This window comes from Schistocerca americana, chromosome 5 (assembly GCF_021461395.2).
Source record: "Schistocerca americana isolate TAMUIC-IGC-003095 chromosome 5, iqSchAmer2.1, whole genome shotgun sequence".
Classification (NCBI taxonomy): domain Eukaryota; kingdom Metazoa; phylum Arthropoda; class Insecta; order Orthoptera; family Acrididae; genus Schistocerca; species Schistocerca americana.
The window spans coordinates 338,685,290-338,706,734 of record NC_060123.1 but is presented as its reverse complement, the minus strand read 5'-3'; the positions used below and the strand labels follow the sequence as shown (position 1 = coordinate 338,706,734).

At 38.6% G+C, this 21,445-nt stretch overlaps 1 protein-coding gene across 1 annotated transcript; it reads left to right on the top strand.

Moving 5' to 3' along the window:
• Positions 1 to 1,972: 1,972 nt before the first annotated feature.
• Positions 1,973 to 19,601, top strand: LOC124615890 (serine/threonine-protein phosphatase 2A activator). Its single transcript, XM_047144063.1, has 8 exons — positions 1,973 to 2,123; positions 2,209 to 2,297; positions 10,724 to 10,927; positions 13,438 to 13,655; positions 13,740 to 13,864; positions 17,284 to 17,384; positions 18,839 to 18,946; positions 19,206 to 19,601. The coding sequence occupies exons 1-8, from the start codon at positions 2,111 to 2,113 to the stop codon at positions 19,359 to 19,361; spliced, it is 1,014 nt and encodes a 337-aa protein (XP_047000019.1). The 5' UTR covers positions 1,973 to 2,110; the 3' UTR covers positions 19,362 to 19,601.
• Positions 19,602 to 21,445: the final 1,844 nt, after the last annotated feature.

Genomic DNA, 21,445 nt, shown 5'->3' with positions numbered 1-21,445 from the left:
TATTCATATGCTGCTGGTGAATAAAAGTACACAGTCATCGCAAACATTTTCACATTTGTTGTGTATCTATTACCCTTTGATGAGAGAGAGTTGTTCACTAAATTGCACACTAATTCCACTTGTGTTCCTTTCTGATGATTGAGGAAGTTATGTAACTTCTCAGGAAGATGCCCCTTCTCCTTCAATGAACTTATCATGTCATCCACGGAAAACACTTTTTTCTTCGAATTTTTTCACGAACACACTTCAGTTTACGTTTTAATTCGTGCACAATGTCTGAGGAAAAGAAATGCAGGTTTCGGTCGCCTTGTCTTCCATTTATACTTTCGACTGTATACCACAATCAATTACTGAAGAACCAACTGCACTCTAAATAAGGAAATAATTTCGTTATATACGATTGAAATAACTCAAGGTTTGATGAAAAAATATTATAAGAAAACGTTGGGGGTGTGAAAACATCCTTATACTAACGTTTTCGACACAATTCGCAGCTTCTGCATTGGATAAGTGGGACATGCTTTCCACGGAAGAATTCTCATTGACAACATTCTCCACGCAATCAGCAGCGTCTGCAATGGGCAAATCGAGCACGGATTCCATGACAGAACGCTAAAAACAAAAATATGGACCTGTATTACAACATTGCTTAGACCTATGTAGCGTACGAAATAAATTTACAAAAGTAAAAAGCGCACACACAGCAAGGAAAGTAATTAGCTACCTCAAATGGAGAATAATCGTTTTCACTCAAAATCCTAACAACATGTCGTCGTGACTGTTTATTTGGTGCATCAAATGTGTCGGAAAGTCAAAAACTATGGCACTGCTTCTGGTTTGAAACGTTTCTCCCACGTTCCAGGGCTCACTACGTAATCATCTTGTCGGAAACGGTTTCCGCAAAGAAAACTGCAAGACGTAGGATTAAAATCTTTCCGCTTCACTGAAGTAATCCATGTCTTTAGTAGCTCTGGGTGCTTTAGAGGAAACCTGTTCAAAAACATCGAATTAGCAAACGCACTAAGTCTGTATTTTTATCGTATTGTATCGGTAGTCGTATTACCTGTGAAATGGTAAGTCACTCTCCTTACTCCATCGCTTCGTACAATTGAAATCGGAACAAGAAATCACCATTTCGATAGTCCGTAATTCCTTATACACCGTACAGACCGAGAGTAACTTCTTGCCAAATTCGAATATGGCGGGCAATACAGACGACTGTAACCAGCTGGTAGAGCCATCTATCGGTAGGTCCGGTAGTTGAGCATCCCTCATTTTGCTAGCTTTAGACGCCTGTGAAATCATATGGACGTGTATGAATGTTATAGTGCAGAGCTGTGACAAGAGTTAATCAAGAAAGACGAAACCCGTATGTTGGATCCAACAATAGATTTTCCACCAGGATAAATCAAGGGAAACAAACACATCTATAAAAGAAATAACACAAAGAGACGAAAATGCTGTCTGCTAAGGCAAACTAACCAACAGCTGACGGACCAATGGCCTCACTGTTTGGTCCCTTCCCCTAAAGCAGCCAACCAACAGCTAGCATGTAAATAACATCGGGAGTCACGCCATTCTTCCAAGATTTTAGAATCTTATTATATTTGTTAATACAAGTATTTAGAATAACTGATTTTTAGTTTAACAGCTGGCACATCACACTCTGAAACTGTTTCCTGCATATAACCCACAATTTATACGATGCTTGATCTTACAAATTACGAAATGTGTACAATTTGCATGTATGGTTAAATGTATTAAGTTTCTTTATTCGCTCAAAAATCTTTTACGACTGTAAGGTACGTCACTGGTACACACACACACACGCAAACTGCTGCAGAAAATCAAACATAGGTTGCTGTTTTTGTAGTTGTAGAAGTTGTGGTAGTGTCCTTGCCGACCATAGAATGATAAGAACGCTGATAGTTGTGGGCATAGGAGAATATCTTTCTAACTGCTCAGACCGAAAGAGAAACTGAGAAAAAAGAGAGTGTGTTGTTTTGACAGATGCCGCTGTAGGTTGTTGTTATTTTTTCCGGCCGTAAATTGAAATGTAACAAAGAACGATTGTCGTAAAAAGAGTAATTCGGTACTTCCCAAATCCAAGATGGGCTCAATCGGTAACTTTACAATTGACGCTATTAATTTGATGTATTTCTTAATCAACATGTTTTCTTCTCTGATAATTTGGTTTATATTTTTTAGTGCCAGAAGACCATGTTTACGTTACGCCAACAAGAGCTGTCACTTCCATGGCCGACATGGAAAAATGGAAAAAATCAAAAGCATACCATGTAAGAACTATTTTAAGAAATCATATATGTATTGAAATACCAGTTTACTTTTATCCATTGGTAGCTGCCTGGATAACTGTCCAGGGATCCTTCTGTTATTTCCCACATTAAGGGATACTGTGTACATTTTCGGATTCCACATCAACCTTTATATTTTCGGATCCCACATTAACCTGTAGGACGTCAGTGTATTCGAGGGTAAGCTAGGGAACTATGTCCCGTTAAGCACATGATTTCGAACGATCCGTGTTGTTATCAGTTTTACTTACAGAAGTGTAGGAAAACTTAGGCTTCTACCATGATTATTTTCTAATGGAGTGGGTTTCGTCAATTATGCACATGTTTGACAGACCAGAACAGTTGTTCATTGTTATGATTTTAATTGAAACTACTACACAGAAGCAAGTGGTGACAATGTCGGAAAGCTTTAAAATACAGGAGTGTTGTTTTAAATGCAACGTACGAAACGAGTTTGAGAGAGTTATGTAATCCTTGTCATCATTCATAATTTCATTATCAGTTCTTTTGAAGTGTGAATGCTAATTCTGTCGAGTGGATTGTTCAAGATTTGTGGTACTTTTCCCATATTTTTCAGAAGCAGCCAAGTATTTGCTACATGCTCACAGGAAAGACGTTACAAAAATGAATGGTTTCATTACATTGTGACTTTCCACTCCGCGCCAATGAACATAATTGGAATACTTGGTGTATTATGGCGTATTTTGTACCATTCATTTTAACAAAATGGATGGATTGCTGAACTGCACAATTTCTAGGAAAATTTTGGTGATGAGATGCAAATTACGAGTAAATTGGATGTAGAATGTTTGATGTAAATAATGTGATCAATTCAGTATGAGTGTGACATTATACATTATGTAAATGGCACTCTGCAGTATTTTTGTTCAGTGTTACAACTATGATGATGATGTTCAGATGTTTTGTTAGTAATATCATTTAGTCTGTGTGTGTGTGTGTGTGTGTGTGTGTGTGTGTGTGTGTGGCAAGGTGATTATCTAATTTTGTAGTTTTCAATGAGGCTGTGGGTGCTTTGGATTTATGAGACCTACGTTGGTGTGGTTGAAATGGAATTGATAAAAAATTATTGTATAGCCTACAAATTTGTTTTTATTTTTGATCTGTTGATGTATATTGTTAATTCTTTAAGAACTTGCTAAAATTATTTTTTGGTATGCTTCCACTACCCAAATAGCTACCTCAGTGGGTTGATAGCATTATTGTCAAAAATTTTTGTAGATGAATAGAAAATTCAGCAGCTGTCCGAAAATTGTACACCAAAATGTCTGTTACTGGAATTGTTGAGCAACATTTAAAAATGACATTACTACTGCTTAACATAATTTCATGACGATCTCACTTCAGCGTTGACATTGTAAATTTTCATTGTTTTCTCAATTTTATTTGCCAAATAAGACGACACACTGATAGGTTTCTCAAATTTAGGCGGAGTGCTTCCAATTCTGGTCCAATTTTCTCTTGTTTTCCTTAGCCAATTAATGTTGGGGTCAATGTAAACTCCAGTTCCACCTTTCTGCTTGGACCCGTGACATAATGGTGTTGTGGTGTGTGATGTCACTATGGCGTGATGTTTTTGAGTTGGTTGTATTTGTAGATGTTGTGCTGTTGTATTTGACGGTGTCGTCTGGTAGTGAATGTTGACATGTGAGTTTAACACACAGTACTTTGTTGATTTGAGTCTTGGTTATTACTGTGGGAACATGGTTTTGAATCTGGATAGTCAGTGTGGTAGCATTGGTTGTGGAAGTGTGTGTTTTGATTTTTCTTGTTTTCGTGTGTGTGTGTGTGTGTGTGTGTGTGTGTGTGTGTGTGTTTGGTGTTTTTGTTACGTCTGATTAGTTTGGTGTTTGTTTTATGGAATGATATCTAATACGTTTTTTGTGTTAGATGTGGATATGACAGAGTGATTTGTTACTGCTGCTATGAGTGACAATATGTTGTCTGTAATAATGTATCTGCAGGTTTTCAGGCTAATAGCAAAATACATTAGGTGTCACACTTTTGGGCCCAACATGAGGCTGACAAGAGTTCTGGCGTCTTGGACCAGGGATCTGTATGTGTGGCATTGTGGGCGCAAAAGTATCTGGCATTCGATAAGGCATGGTACCTGTTTCGAGAAATCTAGGTTGGCCATAATGGAGATTGTCTTGCTTATGTATAAGTTTTTGTGTGTGTGAGACTGATGTGAGTGTGAGAACTGTTTTAGATTGGTTTTCTTTTTGTTATGAAGTGTATTTGGAGTATGTGAAGTGCAAGGGGAAGTTAGGTGGGCCAGGGATTGTTGTTGAAATTGATGGGTCACAGTTTGGTGTGAGGAGGGGGCAGTCCTTAGTTTAGTTTGTGGGTATGGGGAGGGGGCTGTTATTTTGGGGGATAGTGTGCTGATTGTGTTTGTAGGGTTCTGCAGGGTCGTAGTAAGAGGAAACTAGTGGGATTGATTGGGAAATGTATAAAGGAGGGTTGTACTGTAATGTCTGATGCATTTTCGACGTATGGGTTATTGACATTTAGTAGTTAACCATAGTATTCAGTTTAAGGATTATAGTGCTGGGGCTTGTACTAATACCATAGAGTGGTTTTGGGGGGCAATTAAATCAGTTGTAGGGAGGGGTAACCTGCTATCTCATTTAGGTAAGTGTCACTGGTGGAAGAGCATCCCTGAGAATTTTTGCATTTTTCATACTTTTTTTGAGGGCCATGGGGAAGGTGTGTGTGTGTGTGTGTGTGTGTGTGTGTGTGTGGGGGATGGGGGGGGGGGGGTGTTGCACACGTGCGTCTGCGATTTTGTTTGTTTGTTGGGGGGTAAGCTTGTGAGTGCTGTTTGTGGTGTTAATGGGGCATGTTATGGTTTGGGGGGGGGGGGGGTATTTAGAGATTATATTGGAGAAGACCAGTTTGCTTACCTTCCTTATGGGCACGGGCATGCGTGAGGTGGCCAGCATAGGTGGTAATGTTGGAGGCCGTTGTTGATAAGTAATTTTTGTTTTGGTTTTATTCTGTAGTAATTGTAATGTTTGTCTGTTGTATATTTACAGTATTTCGGTTGTGTTTTAAATGATCTATTGAATGTGAGGGTATTTGGGTTTTTGAATTGTTGGGGTTTTGGATTTGTGCTGTTTTGTGAGTTAGATGGGTGTTTGAAGTTTTTGGTTCTTTGGTTTGTGGTTCGCTAGTGGGTATCAACAGCTGCATTTGAGATATATACATAATGAGAAATGTCCAATTCCACTTTTCAGAATTGTAGATGTTGTTATTTTTGGTATTGAGAGCTGCGTTTGAGCTATGTAGGTTGAGGTAAATGTCAGATTCCATGTTTTTGGAGTTCTAGGCATTGGGTTTTTGGTATTGGTAGCTGCGGTTGAGCTATATATATGTCAAGGGAAGTATCCATTTCCACTTTTTGGGGTTCTAGGTGTTAGTTTTTTGGTATTGTGGGCTTCATTTTGCTGTATAGGTCGAGTGAAGTGTAAGATTCCTGTGGGTTTGTGGCTGTAGTGGTATGTCGTAAGTTGAAATTTTTATCGTATTTGTTTTTGGATGATGCAGTGTCTTTTTATTGTTAGCTGTATGGTTTATGGTTAGCTTGTCCCCACCAAAACTCTCTATTTCCCATAGTTGTCCTGTTAGTTTAATTTTATTTTGGGGTCAGACACTCTTGCATCATTTTTATTTTTGTTTGCATTTGTTGGCATGTGTATGTAGTGATGTCACCGTCACCAATTTGTGTATGCTAGAAGTAAGCATTTCCACCATATTGACGAATTAATAGGTCAAAGCAGATGAGTGGGATCCGACACTTCTGTAATGCCCTTTTGAAAAAGAACAAACTCAGTTTCTTTCCGCAGAGTTTGTGCTCAGTCTCTAGTGAACGCATTTAAGGGACGTAAATTCGTAATCTCTCTTCCTTGCTTCTTTTCCTTTGAACTTATTTATACACATTATTTAACACAGGCCAACATTGCAATAGTGATTCTGTCAGCAGGTTGGAAGCTTCTAAAGGAGTTTAATCATTTTGTTTGCCAGTGAAACAAATACCTCATTGGACAGTGGGCTGCCACTGGCCTGTTGATAATTTTCTAGTAACTCATTCCAGGAAATCTAGGCATAATGTTGCAAAATGACATGAAATGGAATGAGCATGTAAGCTCAGTTCTAGGTAAGGTAAATGGTTGACACAAGCTTGTTGGGAGAACTGTAGGAAATACACAGCTCATCGATAAAGTAAACACATACAAAATGCTTATCTGACCTATTCTCGAATACTGTTAGTGTGTTTTTGCTCCCCAGTTGGTTGGATTAAAAGAAGATATTGGTGCAATTCAGAAGGGTGCTGCCAGATTATTTACCATTAGGTTTGGTGAGCATGTGAGTAGGTCTGGTATGGAACTGCTCTGTGAACTCAGATGGGCAGCCATGGAGGAAAGAAGATATTCTGTTCACAAGACATTATTGAGAGAGCTTGGAGAACTGGCATTTATGACAGACAGCATAACAGTCCTACTGACAACAACACAGTTATAGTGTAAAGACAGTGAAGACAAGATAAGAGAAATAACGGCTTTTGTGGAAGCGTATACAGGGTGTTAAAAAGAAAGTGTTGAATACCTAGGGAGCTTTTATTACTCATGTCCAATAAACATGGGTCCCTCTGCCATCTGGTGCAAGGAGTGATACAGCCTTTGAAGTTCACCGGGTTGATCCTGCAGTGTCCACACATTTTTGATTGTTGTGGTGTAGACCGATTCCTTCAAGTGTACCCATAACCAGAAGTCTAGGGGAGTAAGGTCTGACAAATGAGCAGGTAGAGGTGTGCATGCCCCCCCCCTCCCCCCCTCTCTCTCACGACCAATCCGGTGTCCTGAAATATCTGCATTAGGTGTTAACACACATTGTGACGAAAGTGTGTTGATGAACCGTCATGCATGAACCACATTTGTATTCATTGCTGCCATGGCACAGCCTCCTGCAAGGTCGGCAATACGTTAATGAGAAACTCCAGATAATGCACCCCAGTTGACCTTCATGGTAGCACATATGGCCCTATTAATATACTGCCAAGTACACCTGTCCATACGTTAATTGAGAATCTGTGTTGATGCACTCTTTCGTGAATTGCTTGGGGATTTACATCTGCTGATACATGCTGGTTATGGAAATTCACATCTCTTGTGAACCCTGCCTCACCGTAAATAAAACTTGGGTGTGAATAGTAGTGGATCTGCGGCACGTTTCTGCAATAGCCATTGACAGACTCGCCATCCACCATGATGATCTTGCATCCTTAGGGCCTAAATGCGCAATAGGTGGTATGTGTACAGCAGTTGTTCATTAGGTACCCCTCCTCCCCCCCCGTTAAGAAAGCGAGACATGGCTTCTGCTGATTGTCGCACACTGGTCCCAGGGGTTTCTTCCACTGAACGCAGCACTTACTCCTCTATGTCAGGCGAGCATACTGGGGCGGGGGACTTCTACTGTCAGTCTTTTGGGGTGCGAGAGTACTTGTGGCTGTCAGATGCTGGAAAAGTCTGCCAAACAGCTTTTCAGAGGGCACTCTGTGCTGTGGATATTTTTCAGGGTAGAGGAAACGGGCTTGCAGGCTAATGTCCATTTCGTAAATCATAGCAGAATATCATATCCGCCTTTGCAATTGTCGAGGCTACCATTGTAACAAGTGGTGCAAGAGAGAAAATGTACATGTATACACCATTTGTACACACAAAAAGTGCAATAACAGTAAACACATAAGTGAATTTGCATTTGGAAGAAGTTGTATAACATGCTGCTGTTCTGCAGTGTAGTCACATACTCGCTTGTACAGCAATGTACACACCTCGGAAGAAAGTGGAAATGATTCTCATCTATGTGTTATGCGTGAGTCAGTGGGAAGCAGCAGCAGAATACCACAGTTGACATCCAAATCAGTATAAGGCTATTCACAGAATGATTAAATCACCAGTGTTTGGATGTGTTGTCTGCATGATGCAGTCACCTTCTGCATTAGAGGTATGTGTGAACAAGTGTCCGGGGAAGGTGGATGTATTGTGCTGTCAAGTTTCAGTTCGTCAGTGAACTGATGCTGTAACATTTTGTTTGTATGATTAATGCACATCTGTAGCATGAATTCATTTCTTTGTATTTTTGCTATCTCCACTAATTGTGACTTTGTCCTATGGGCCAAGATTATTGAATCACCAATGCAGACTTTGTCGTTATGGGATATGACTTTTGAATCACCCTGTATATTGGAATGTTTGGTCTGCAGTAAAAACATCAGAAGGTCTCAGAATTGAAAGGGTCAGCAGTTCTCTGCTGACTTCCATGATTGGTCTATATCCAGTGTGAAAACTGTAAGAAGAAGTTGTATAAATATTTTGTACATTGGTTTCTTTTTTTTTTTTTTTTTCCAGCCGAGAACACCTTTTGCAATTCAATGAGTGGCTTACATGAATGACTGATAATATGAGGATTTATCAAACTAAAATCTCTGTTAATATTAAATTTTACACAAATTTTATACAAGAGTTCGTAGAGGACTAGAAAGATGCCTTGTATTGTGGCTTTTAGCTAGACACTTCATAGTGTTTTAGGTAACCAACATAAAAGTTTTATTTGTTTGTTCATGTCTTAATGACTATTAGCAATTCTCAATCTGGCTTGACTGGTCACTGTTGAAGATTACATACACCAGATTTGTACTTGTTTTTCTTTTTCCTTATATATGATCAGATATATTTTTAATTAGGAAATAAGTGTCATCAAAATTAGGATGGGGACTGTAATTTGTAACTGTACACTGTTGTTATAAATGTTTGAAGCAATTTCATAAATTCACTGTAGGTACATTAATTAACATATTGTCACAAAACTCATCGCTCATATGGGACAACTCAAAAATTTTTGTATTGTTGCTGCCACACTTCTGATTTCTGCCATGAGAGTGCAGCAGTGAGCAGTTAGGCAAAATGGTGACAGATGGCGAGAAAGCATATGTTGTGCTTTAAATGCCAGTCTGCCCTAACAGTGCAGTGACATTTCCGAACAAAGTTCACCAAGATCCACCAACTGCCAACTCAGATTGGCAATGGTATGAACAGTTTAAAGCTTCATGATGCCTCCACAAGGGGAAATCAACAGGTTGGCTGGCAGTGAATGAAGAAACCGTTGACTGCACATGGGACAGTTTTGCACGAAGCCCACAGAAATCAATGAACAGAGCAAGTAGAGAGCTGAACATACCACAACAGATCGTTCAGAAGATTTTAAGGAAATGACATTAGCTGAAGCCCTACCATTTGCAATTGCTACAAGCCCTGACTCCCAACGACAAAATAAGATCCTTTGAATTTTCAGCACAGTTGGAACAGCTTATGTAAGAGGATTGTTCATGTGGGAAACTCAACTTCAGTGATGGAACAACGCTTTTTTTTTGAGTGCTACAATGAACAGGCACTAAGAGGAAATTTGCTGGACATAGACTCTCCTTGCTATCATGCAGCACATTTGATATTCACCAAAAGTTAATGTCTTCTGTGCAGCCTTGTGGTTTAAAGTTTATCGTCCCTTTTTCTTCAGCAAAAAGACTATTACAGGACATCTGTATTTGGCCATGCTGGAAAATCAGCTCATGCCACCCGGATGGCGCTTCATCCCTCTTTCATCATAATGTTTACGAATTCTTAAACAGGAAATTGAGAAACCTATAGAACAGTCAGGTTGATGGTCAGCAATTCATGTAATGGTCTCCACTCCCCCAATCTAACTGCATGTGATTGTGTTCTGTGGGGTTATGAGAAAGATTCATTGTTCATGCCTCCTTTACTAATAAACTTAACAAACTATGAGGTAATGTCAGCAGTGCTTTTTAAAGTATTGATAAGGACATGCTGCACTGAAAGTGGAAAGAACTTCATATCGACTTCACATTAGCTGGATTGGTGGGGGGCAACATATAGAACACTTGTAATACATCAAAATATTTTTCAGTTTTTCTATGTGTGGGCAAAGCACTTTGGCAATATGTCAAATAATATAACTACAGTAAATCTGTGAAATAACTTAAATCATTTATAATAACCCTGTATATCTGGAGTATGGTGGAGTTACCAATCACCCATTGTACCACATTACCTACTGAGTATAGTCATTAATGCTTCACTGGCATAGAAAACTTCTGTAGAAGTTTTCATAAAAACTATGAGGTGGTGAGCTAAAAGCCAAAATAGCACTTCCCTCAATGAAGAGCCTCAATGCAAAATTTCATCAAAATCCAAAACCCACAATTGTTCAATTCTCCTTGTATGTTAGTTTCACATTCTTGAAATAAAAATTACGCAGTATATCTAATCACAGTGTTCTGATCGTGTTCTTTTCTTTCTTTTTTGTTTCAGGAGTACCTTGGCTTTATAAAAACACTAAATGATGCTGCCAGGGGTAAAGCTCTCTCCTGTGAGAGTTCAAAGTCTGATACAATATGTGGTATATTAGATTTACTGGATACGTTGGATAAATGGATAGATGAAATTCCACCACAGGTGCAAGCTCAGAGATTTGGCAACAAAGCATTCAGAACTTGGTTTGCAAGACTTCAAGAAGTAAGGATCTATTGCTTCTCACTTAAAATAGAAAACTGCTAATCAGAATGGAGAAAGAAATCAGTTGAAACTGTTACATGTACAAAGGCTACTGTCTAACTTTAAAAGTCATAGCTAATAAATGAGTGATTTTGTTACAATCGGTCTGGCTAATATAATTTCACATGTGAAATTCTTTCATACGCAGAATTGCTATAATGTTAGATTTCTTCTAGTCTTTTTCTTTCCTCCCATCACTAGGAGAAATTGCAGGTTCCTATCTATATTTATTTTTATAAACCCTCGACTGCATCACATCTATTTCTTTTTCAAATATTTATTTGGTTGTTTTCTTAGCTTATCATAAGGTTTGCAGGATATTCAAAGAGTTTTAAGGCATTAAACAATTTCAGCACAATGGTTAATTTTTTTTTATATAAAGCAAGTGACCTTTTTTGGCAGGGTTTGAGTCTTTGTCAGAATCCCTGCTTTAGCATGAAAATATTTCCTTTATGCATATCTTGGTTTTGTTGATACTTGTTTTCATTACTGTACAGTTGTGCCACACAATACTTCTTACAAAGAAATTGAGTTTAAAGAAATGAAGGAAACTCGCTGACAGTAATGCTTGCAGACAGGACAGTGTTGTTCAGTGTTTCACCAGGATCTTGGAACTGGGGCAGTAATTCCTGTTCCATGTATGTGAAGGATTGTTTTTACTGAGAAGGAATGGCTAACTGCTTTTGAATACGTATGGTCTAATGGTGTTTTTGGATGTCTGTCAGTAATTTATTTGTGCAATTTTTGCTGTCTATGTATCCACCAGGCACTAGTTCCTAATTGGTGCTTGTATAGCAAAGGACAATATCAATTCGTTTGTTTTTTAGAACTCCATTTTGGCTAAAGTTAATAATAAAGGCGATACAGGCCAAGATGCGATCCGATAGAGGGTATGGGTGTGGCAAATTCACGGTGAATGTCATCTGCATGTGTAGCGCCAACAGTAAAATTCGGAGGCGGTGGTGTTATGGTGTGGTCGTGTTCTTCATGGAGGGAACTTGCAGCCCTTGTTGATTTGCGTGGCACTATCACAGCACAGGCCAACATTGATGTTTTAAACACGTTCTTGCTTCCCACTGTTGAAGAGCAATTTGGGGTGGCGATTGCATATTTCAACAGGATCGAGGACCTGTTCATAAAGCACGGTGTGCGTAGAGTGGTTACACTACAATAACATCCCTGTAATGGACTTCATGCCAGGCCTCACCGACCGACATCAGTATCGCTCCTTAGTGCAGCACTCCACGAAGAATGGACTACCATTCCTCAAAAAACTTTCCAGCATCTGATTGAACATATGCCTGTCAGAGTGGAAGCTGTCATCAAGGCTAAGGGTTGGCCAGCACCATATTGAATTCCAGCATTACCATTGGAGGGTGCCATGAATTTGTAAGTCATTTTTCAGTCAGGTGTCCGCATACTTTTTATCACATAATGTATATCTGTGATATGTTGCATAGACATCAACTACCACCAAGGACTTATAGAGACTTCTGTACAGGCTTTCTCAGTATTAGGATTTGTTGCTAGTGAAGTTCTTGAACTACCTCGTAAAGAGCATGAGATGCTACTAACAATTACAATGGCAGTGTAACAGTCAGTCGTGAATGAAGGTGGTGCACTTACAGTGAGACAAGAATAATACAGTGGTGCTGCTTCCTTACAACAGCTTTGACATGCCTGTAGAGCCACTGGAGTACATTCTAGAGACCTGGCAACATCTATTGTCAGATCACGGTTTTCTTCTTCACTCTGGAAAAAACCTGTAGTCTGTTAATAATTTGTTTCATTTGTTTATGGCACAGAAGGCATGATTAATTACAACAAATGAAACAGTTTCATGAATAGTTTCACCAACCACCTCATAATAACATGGTGTCCACCTCAATAGCTCAGTGACCAACACAGTGGAATGCTGTGCAAAGGCGCCCGGGTTCGATTCCTAGCTGGGTCTGATATTTTCTCTGCTCAGGATTTGGTGTTGTGTTGTCTTTATCATCATATCATCCCCATCGTCGCCAAAGTGGCGTCAACTAAAAAGGCCGGTCTACCCACCGTGAGGCTCTCGCCACACGACATTTCATTTAATTTCATTTATAATAATGTGGTGTACGTTTTCTGCTCAGAATACAGTCGAACGCTTATTTTCTGATTTTCTTCCCTGCCACCAGCATTTTTAAAGATAAGTGTGCCCTTGATTTCAAAAATTTTTGTAATTATTTTGGAGTCTTTTATGCAAAATACCTTATGATTTACCTCAGTCCATAAACCCATAAAGCTTTTTGAAGAAATATGCTCCCATTTCTTGATTATGCTTCACTTAAAGCTTCTAATGAACAGATGTTAAAATTTGACATTTTTCTGTGATTTTGCCCTTTATAATTTAAGTGTGTGTGTGTGTGTGTGTGACGATATATACTCTTTTAAGATTTTAGTGAATAATAAGTGAATTACTTTTCTGTTGCTTTTAGAAAGCAGAACACCTGCTGCAGGCAGCCTTACAACCCAAGTTCCACCGGGCTATTCCTGAAATTGTGGTGTATTTAGTTGAAGGCTTTGGAAATTCAACTCGAATTGATTACGGTACAGGTCATGAAATGGCATTTCTTATGTTGCTATGTTGCTTGTTCAAGATTGGAGCCTTTGTTGAAACTGACACTGTGGCAGTTGTTACTTGTGTTTTTAATAGGTAGATTTTTTACCAATGATCTGTTTCTTTCAGTTTCCACATCCCTCTTTATGACTATATATTATAAAAATTAATGACTTGCAGGTACTTAAATTTGGTCCGCAAACTTCAGCTGACGTACAGAATGGAACCTGCAGGAAGCCATGGTGTATGGAGTTTAGATGATTATCAGTTTGTCCCTTTTATTTGGGGAAGTTCTCAGCTTATAGGTAAGCATCTGAAGAGAATTGCAGTGTATTACTTGATTTTTCTATCTTTTAGATTGTGCTTTTGGCCACAGCTCCCAATCCACCTCCAGTTTCTTTATGCTGTGATGTCCTCTTGTAGAAACTTACAGAATGAATAACAGGCATTTTGAAGTTTAAATTGTTGTGCAACACTTTAAATAAATTTCTAGTTTATGATAGAAAATTTATGCTTGAGTATTTAATCAGTTATCAGAGCTGTCTGCTGAGTGTTTTGTTACAACGTGAAGAATACAATTCTTCATTAATACACAGGCCATATCTTTTCTTCTAGTTAACAAACATCATCGTACTGGATCGTCAAGTAGGATTAAATGTTCATTGCGTTTTTCATGTTTGGATTAGATTAGATTAGATTTACTTTCATTCCAATTGATCCGTAGTGGGGAGGTCCTCCAGGATGTAGAACATGTCAGAAAAACAATAATACATGACAAATATTTACAACTAAAATAAATAAGCTGATGTACCTTTCACAGGTCCCAAGTGGAATGATAGTCATTTTATATGCAGTGTCACAATCGTTAAGAAATGAAATATGTTGTCTCTCTGGTGCTGTGCAAAAAGTGTAATTTTTTGTCAGATGAGTAATCATCCCTCACATTATTGATTTACCAATCTTTTACTAGTTTGTATAATGCATGTTCCAGTTTATCTGTCATGTGTAGTTGCTGTGCGAGAAGATGCCAGACCCCCACTTTATTAAAATGCATCTGACAGAGCACTGGATGTTAAGTGAAACTGTAAACATTTTGAAGCCCCTGAGCAGACTGTATGGCAGTAACCTTGCAAGTTGTCTGTGGACTCCCTAATTCTTTGTATAATTGTAATGGATAAACATTGACAGCAAAGCAGCGTGGTAGAGGTAACCCATGAGTGTCCTCTGTGAAAACTTATCAGGTGCGAGAAGGGTTAGTGGTGTCGTGTGAATGCTCTGTTAGTGTCCTGATGTCTGTGGTATCTGGTGTAAACTGTCTGCGCAGCAGGTAGATCTGGACAGCTCTGACATCAGGTCCACACTCTCTGAACAGATGCTTTGGTGGCACTATTTACACTGGCTTTTTGCTGCTGATGATCCTTTTTGCGATGTCAGACATGGTAAGAGCATGATTTTTCTGGTCTATTTTCCTAGTTAGTGTGACAAGATAGTTGTATGTTTCACCAGACGAGAATATCAAAAGAATAATTGGCCACCATCTCATCAGTTTTGTTTGTGTAGTATTCTGTATCTACATAGATGCAACATGCCTATTCTCACACAACCTCTTTAAGGGCACCAGAAATAACATGAACATTATATAGCCGAGGTCAGTGACTATCCCTGAATATTTAAGGGTTTGGATAAACATATATTGCATACTGGATTTTGATTCTGAATCTGTAAATTAGTTATTTGCAACAGACAAAATTATGTAAATTGATATAGGTTTTGCCATATTTGGATGCTGTACCTCACAGGGAAACAGCATTTTCTAATTGCTACCAGAAATATATATTTTTATAAATAATTTAAGGAATAAAATAACAATAAAACAAAATATTTGAGTCGTTGATTTATCAGGACATAAACAAGATTGTGAACTTTGCTAGCCTTCAGACGAATCCCTTTCAACAGCTGTAGAGTACGCATGTACATAAACATTTAGAGCTACATTGTGCCACCTGACTACATTTTTCTACCTCTGCATACTTGCTGTTTGTCTGGATTTGACGGGTTGTGTCAGAAGGAGTGGGTAAGGACAGAAAGGAGATTGGGAATGAAAGTGTGGTTTCCGAAAGGGTGATTGACTGCTGGGAAGGTGGATTGGGGATAGGGGACTGCTGGGAAGGTGTAGGTGCTGGTGCAGGATGAATGAAGTTGCTGTCCAGGGAAGGGTATGGGTTTTGGGACAAGGGGCTAGTGTCGGTTGGGACAAAGAGTATTATGGAATCAAAGGGTGTGTTGCAAGCACAATTACCATCTATATAACTGAGAGAAGCTGAAATTAGAGGAAGCAACGATTAAAATAGAGCAATGTGCACTCAGCAATGTGTTCCACCACTGGGTGATCAACTCTGCTCTTGGCCACAGTTTGCTGGTGGCCATTCGTTTGGATTGACAGCTGGTTGGTAATCATGTTCATATAAAATGCTTTGCAGAAATTACAGTGGAGCTTGTATATGACATGGCTGCTTTCACAGATGGCCCTGCCTCTGGTTGGGTAGGATAAGCCTGTGACGTGACTGGAGTAAGATGTGCTGGGTGGCTGTATTGGACAGTTCTTGCACCTGGGTTATCCAGAGAGATATGACCCTTGGGGCAAGGGGTTGGGAGTGGATATGGTGTAAGGTTGGACTGGGATATTGTGTAGATTGGATGGGCAGTGGAATGCTGCTTCGAGAGGTGGAGGAAGCATTGTAGGGAGTGGATATGGTGTAAGGTTGGACTGGGATATTGTGTAGATTGGATGGGCAGTGGAATACTGCTTCGAGAGGGTGGGGGAAGCATTGTAGGAATTTTAGGTTACAGTTTTTCATGTTGAATACGTTGAGAATTTACTGTTTGTAGTGTGTCTGCTCTAGTCACAAATAATGTGTGTGTGTGTGTGTGCATGTTAGTGTGTGAGTAAGCTACTGAAAATTGACATGTCATCCACACAAATGACAGTTATTAAAATACCTGAGTCTTGACATTTGCTGTAGATGCATGGAGCAGCTATTGTACTTTTGAAGTTTACATTCAGCATTGTGCTGTCTAAATTGAAGTTCCAGCATTGGGTGCCATGCTTCAGTCTATATACTCATTTGGTTTTTAGTCATTTAGTATTAATATATTCAACTGTCTTTTTAGCTTAATATATCTTGAGAAGTTTCACAACATCTCTTCATTTATGATAGTTACCTTGTAAGAAAGCTGTGTCAGGCTCAAGGTGATTGATGTCAAGATCGCTATTTACGTATTGTTTTTGCTGTTACTGAAACATGTCATGATAAGCATTAAGAAATATGTGTGATCTAGACAAGTTATTGTGTAAGTGCCAAGAATTAACCTTTTCAAAGATTTTTAATCCTGTAATATTCAAAGGAAAACTTATAGCCATTTTACAAGACTGTTTACTGAATATTACTTATCTTCCATAGAGCAATAAGAGGAATTTAATTATTCAATAGATTTGAAAATAAACTTTCGATAATGTATTTCACATTTCTGTTTCAAAGTGATCTTCATTACCCAATGAATTTACAAATTTCTTTGCGCATGTTACCAGGTTTATTCTTTATGATAGGAGTTTTGAAAAGGAAACTTGCATGTGTTAGCACAGCAATAAGTGAAGTTTGATAAATGTAAACATGCAGTTCTTGTCCTTTACTGATCTAAGTTCATGTTCTTTACTTTTTTGCAGATCATCCACAGATTGAGCCTAAATCTTTCTTAGTAAACGAAGTTGTTGAGGCCTATTGTGACGATTACTTATTTTTAGGGTGTATTAAATTTATTAATCAGGTATGTATTTGATTGATGATAGAGTAACATTTCAAAGGCGACTTATATTATGATAAATCTGTGATTTGTTTTGTAATGGGAAAATGTTTCACTCTAACTAAAATATCTGGGAGTAAACACATATACCACTGAGTGTAAGAAAATACTAATGTATAAAAAGAAATCTCTTTTTATAAGAAGTTGAAAAGAATGGCAATCTTATCTGGCAGATATGTTGCTGCTCATGTATCAGATACTAGCTGTAGAAGAGGTGGCAGTGTCACTATTCTGGTCCCAGCACATCTCTCACAAAACAAGTTACATTATGAACTACAAGTGCAGTCAATCATATAAGGAAGAGTAGTTGTAACATATCAATTGCAGTGTGCTAAGCAGGTGTAAGAAAGTGCTGAGAAGGCAAATTAGGGTGTAATCATTCTTGTCAGTGTGATTATCATTGAGTACAGGGTTGGATAGAACAAGAATAGTTAATTCTTGTCAGTGTGATTATCATTGAGTACAGGGTTGGATATAACAAGAATAGTTAATGAAATTGATCAAGTAAATTTTGAATTCCATTCCTCCCAAGTGAGAGTCCAATGCCTTAACTAGCACATAGCCTCTCTCATTGCTAAGTAGGTGTAAGTTTGGATTGGAGAAGAAAAGGTGATGGGCAGCCAAGCCACATAGCAAGAACAAAATAAGGAAGAAAAGTGGGAAGTTGAAATACGAAAATCTTCCAAGGCCTTAACTTACAAAAGTGCTTTATTTTTTATTACCTGATTCACAAACAAATATCCAGTAATATATCCTCTCATTCCCTTGACACTTTTTGCTGAGACACTAACCAGCTACAAAGAAATGCTCCCCTTAACATACAGTGCCATGAAAGTCTCAAACATGCAAATGATATTCTTTTCCAGGACATCAGTTACCATGCATCATATCTTGAAATGCAGAATGTGTGGTGTCTGGCGGTGACACCACAGAATGTACTTCTCAAAGTTCTTCCCACTCCCTTACGAAATAGTATCCCATGAGCCTGTCAATGTATGTGTTGTGTGGTCTTTTCTTTTACTGTGTGATGTGGTCTTTTCTTTTACCGTGTGTGCTTGCCGTCTCATGACTTGAACATTATATTGTTGCTAATGATTTTGCTGTATGACCAATCTAATGCCTCAATCATTTGTTGCACCAGTCTGCTTACAGGTTTGTAAATAATATACTGTGTGAAATAAATAATTTATTTTGTGGAAGTTTTCAAGAGAAAATTGTTTTGATAGAAACTGTATACTCACAACATGCTGAGTATTTTACACCATAAATACTCTGCTGATTTGTATGAAATTATACTTACATATGAAATTTAAACTCTTACTTGAAAAACAACGGAAATTAATGTACCAAATTCTGACATATCAGTTTTATGTATGTGTGTATCCAGTTTTGTATATGCAGATATTATTGTCAAATAGGTAAAAACTGGGTTGTTTGCGGAGCATTCAAACCAGTTATGGAATATCAGTGATGTTCCCTCATGGTCCAAAATAAATTCTGGTCTGATCAGGATGTACATTGCTGAAGTAAGTGTAATAACTAATAAAATGCTCTTATGTAATGAAAAAAAGAATTATTGTGTTGATACAGAATCAATTTTTCATATTTTCTGCTTACTTATTATTCAAGTATTCTCTACTTGTTGGCATATTACAGGTTTTGGATGTATTTATTTTATTTTACATTATTTTATTTGTTATACCCCTTTGTGGCCATAACCATTTCTTAAGTAATGTACACTGGTAGACATACCATTCCTAATGTGGCTCTCTTTTTCTTTGACAGGTGCTGGAGAAGTTTCCTGTTGTACAACATGTTTTATTCGGTTCATTAATGTCCATTGAAGCAGCCCCCTTAAGCCATTTCTCTGAAAGAGGCGTAGGATCTGTGAGACCTAGGCCACCTGACTCATTCCGTGCCCCACCACCACCCAAAAATTAAACCCAGACAAAGCTAAATGGTATTTTATATTTTACATAAATTTATACCTCTGCATTTACAAAATTAAATTTTAGAGCTATTTCAGGATCATCATTTGTATATATGCTTCAACTGATGAAATACCAAAAAAGTAATGATTCTCATGCAGTCACTTTAAATTTGTAAAATTTCTTACCAAAATTGCGACAGTGTTAGATACTGTAAAATATGTATTTTAATAAATAACTTATTGTACACAAATCTTAGTACGTTACTTACTTTTTGTTTCTGTGTTAATTTTTGAGTTTCTGTGAATGGCATTGAGTATTACGGTTGAGATGCTGACAAGGGCAAGAATGTGGAATGTAAGTTATTCTACAGTTATTACTGCTGTTTTTCAGTGTCTTGAAAATGTTGTGAGAACCCTCCTTTCTGGAAAATAAAATCTGATCTACCAGAGTATAAATGGGACGGACATACAATGGTAAACATTTAATTGTTATCCAGCAGGCACTAAAAATTATTTTTCTTTGCTTTGTTTATTTCATTTATCATACCTTACATATAAAAGAGAAGATGAGACACTTAAAAAGCAAATCTGTTAAGTTCTATAAGTAAATCTGCTGTAACTCTGTACATAATACTTGCACATGTGCCATGGCACCAGGCAACAGCATTTGCGTGGGCTGGCTACCAAAGGCCGCCTGTGATGGATCTCATGACTTACGCACACAACACGGCATCTACTGTGCCTTCTATCGGAGCCTTGTAAGCGCAGTGCAGCAGGCACTCACCCTACTATTGTGTTTGTACTTATTGTCAGCAACTGCTTGTATCGGTACATGGATAGTTTCTGTGTTTATCTCAGTGTTGTTAATTGTTGTTCACTTGCATGTGGAAGAAGAATAAACTTTGGTTCATTGTGGCTGTGTTGTTGTTTGTCTCTTACAGTATGGTACAACTGGTGACAAGTGCAGTTTTCTGCGTGTTCAGTCTATTTGGTTGTTCCTTTGCTTCTTATGCCCATGGAGATTTGCTCCAATCACTCCTTGAGCAGCAGCATGCCTTCAAAATTGCTATCACAAACTTGTTGGCCACATTGACTATGCAGGCTTCCATGCTATTGGTGTACCCACTGCCCTCTCTCCCCCTTACGGCAATGTGACTGAAGGCAGGGAGGCTTATGAGAAGCAGCTTAGGTCACACTTCCTCATTTTTGGTATCACTGATAAACATGTGTTTGTTCCTTTCTTGAATTTCTCCTCAAATCTACAAGTTGTTGTGCAATTAGCCTGCACTGCTTTTGTTCAACGAAATATGTTTGTTGTACAGTTATCACTGTAAATGCACATGTCTTTCTTGCATGTGTAAAGTTCTACCGTTGTCATTAAGAGTCCCACCTACCAGGCATGTTGGCTGAATTCCACAACTTCAGTTGCAAATGTCAGTTTGTTGCCAATGCTCATGATAATCCCTTTGCTGATTCTGTGGTCCATGATACCATCATTTGGTTGGCTCCTGACACATTGATGCACCAAAGTGCACTACAGTGCAAGGAATCATCTTTGGCTGGAGTGTTAAATATTGCTCACTCTTTCAAGGTATCTCATGCTGGTAGCTATCGAATTGAGACAAGACCTGTTCCTGGTCACTAGGTATTGGTTAGTTCTCAGGACGACAATGACATGGTAGTGGTCAAATGCGACAATGACATGGTAGTGGTCAGTGCGACAATGACATGGTAGTGGTCAGTGCGACAGTGGACAATGACGTGGCTAACAGCCGCTACAGAAATTGCTCCAATCCACGGTTGCATCTTGTCCATACTGTTCCATGGAACATGACAGGGCGGTGTGCCCTAAGTGCTGGGCGATTTGCAACAACTGTAGGAAACAGGACATGTAGTGTCTGTGTGTCATTCCCACCCCTCTCATGCGGACATACACATGGATGTTAATTGTGTGTCCCCACTACTTACAAATCATAACAAAGTGTTTGTCAAAGTGTGAGTGGTGGCCAAATGCTTGGACAACAAGTGACTTTACGGATCTCCAAACTTAAGTTGATCTGGGATCTCTGGTGTTGCATCTGGTTACTTGATGTTT

What these genes read in the sequence shown, in the direction of transcription:
- LOC124615890 (XM_047144063.1), top strand. An exon ending in GGTTTGCAAGACTTCAAGAA is followed by an intron (nt 10,928 to 13,437) that starts GTAAGGATCTAT and finishes TGTTGCTTTTAG; the next exon opens with AAAGCAGAACACCTGCTGCA. An exon ending in GGGAAGTTCTCAGCTTATAG is followed by an intron (nt 13,865 to 17,283) that starts GTAAGCATCTGA and finishes ACTTTTTTGCAG; the next exon opens with ATCATCCACAGATTGAGCCT.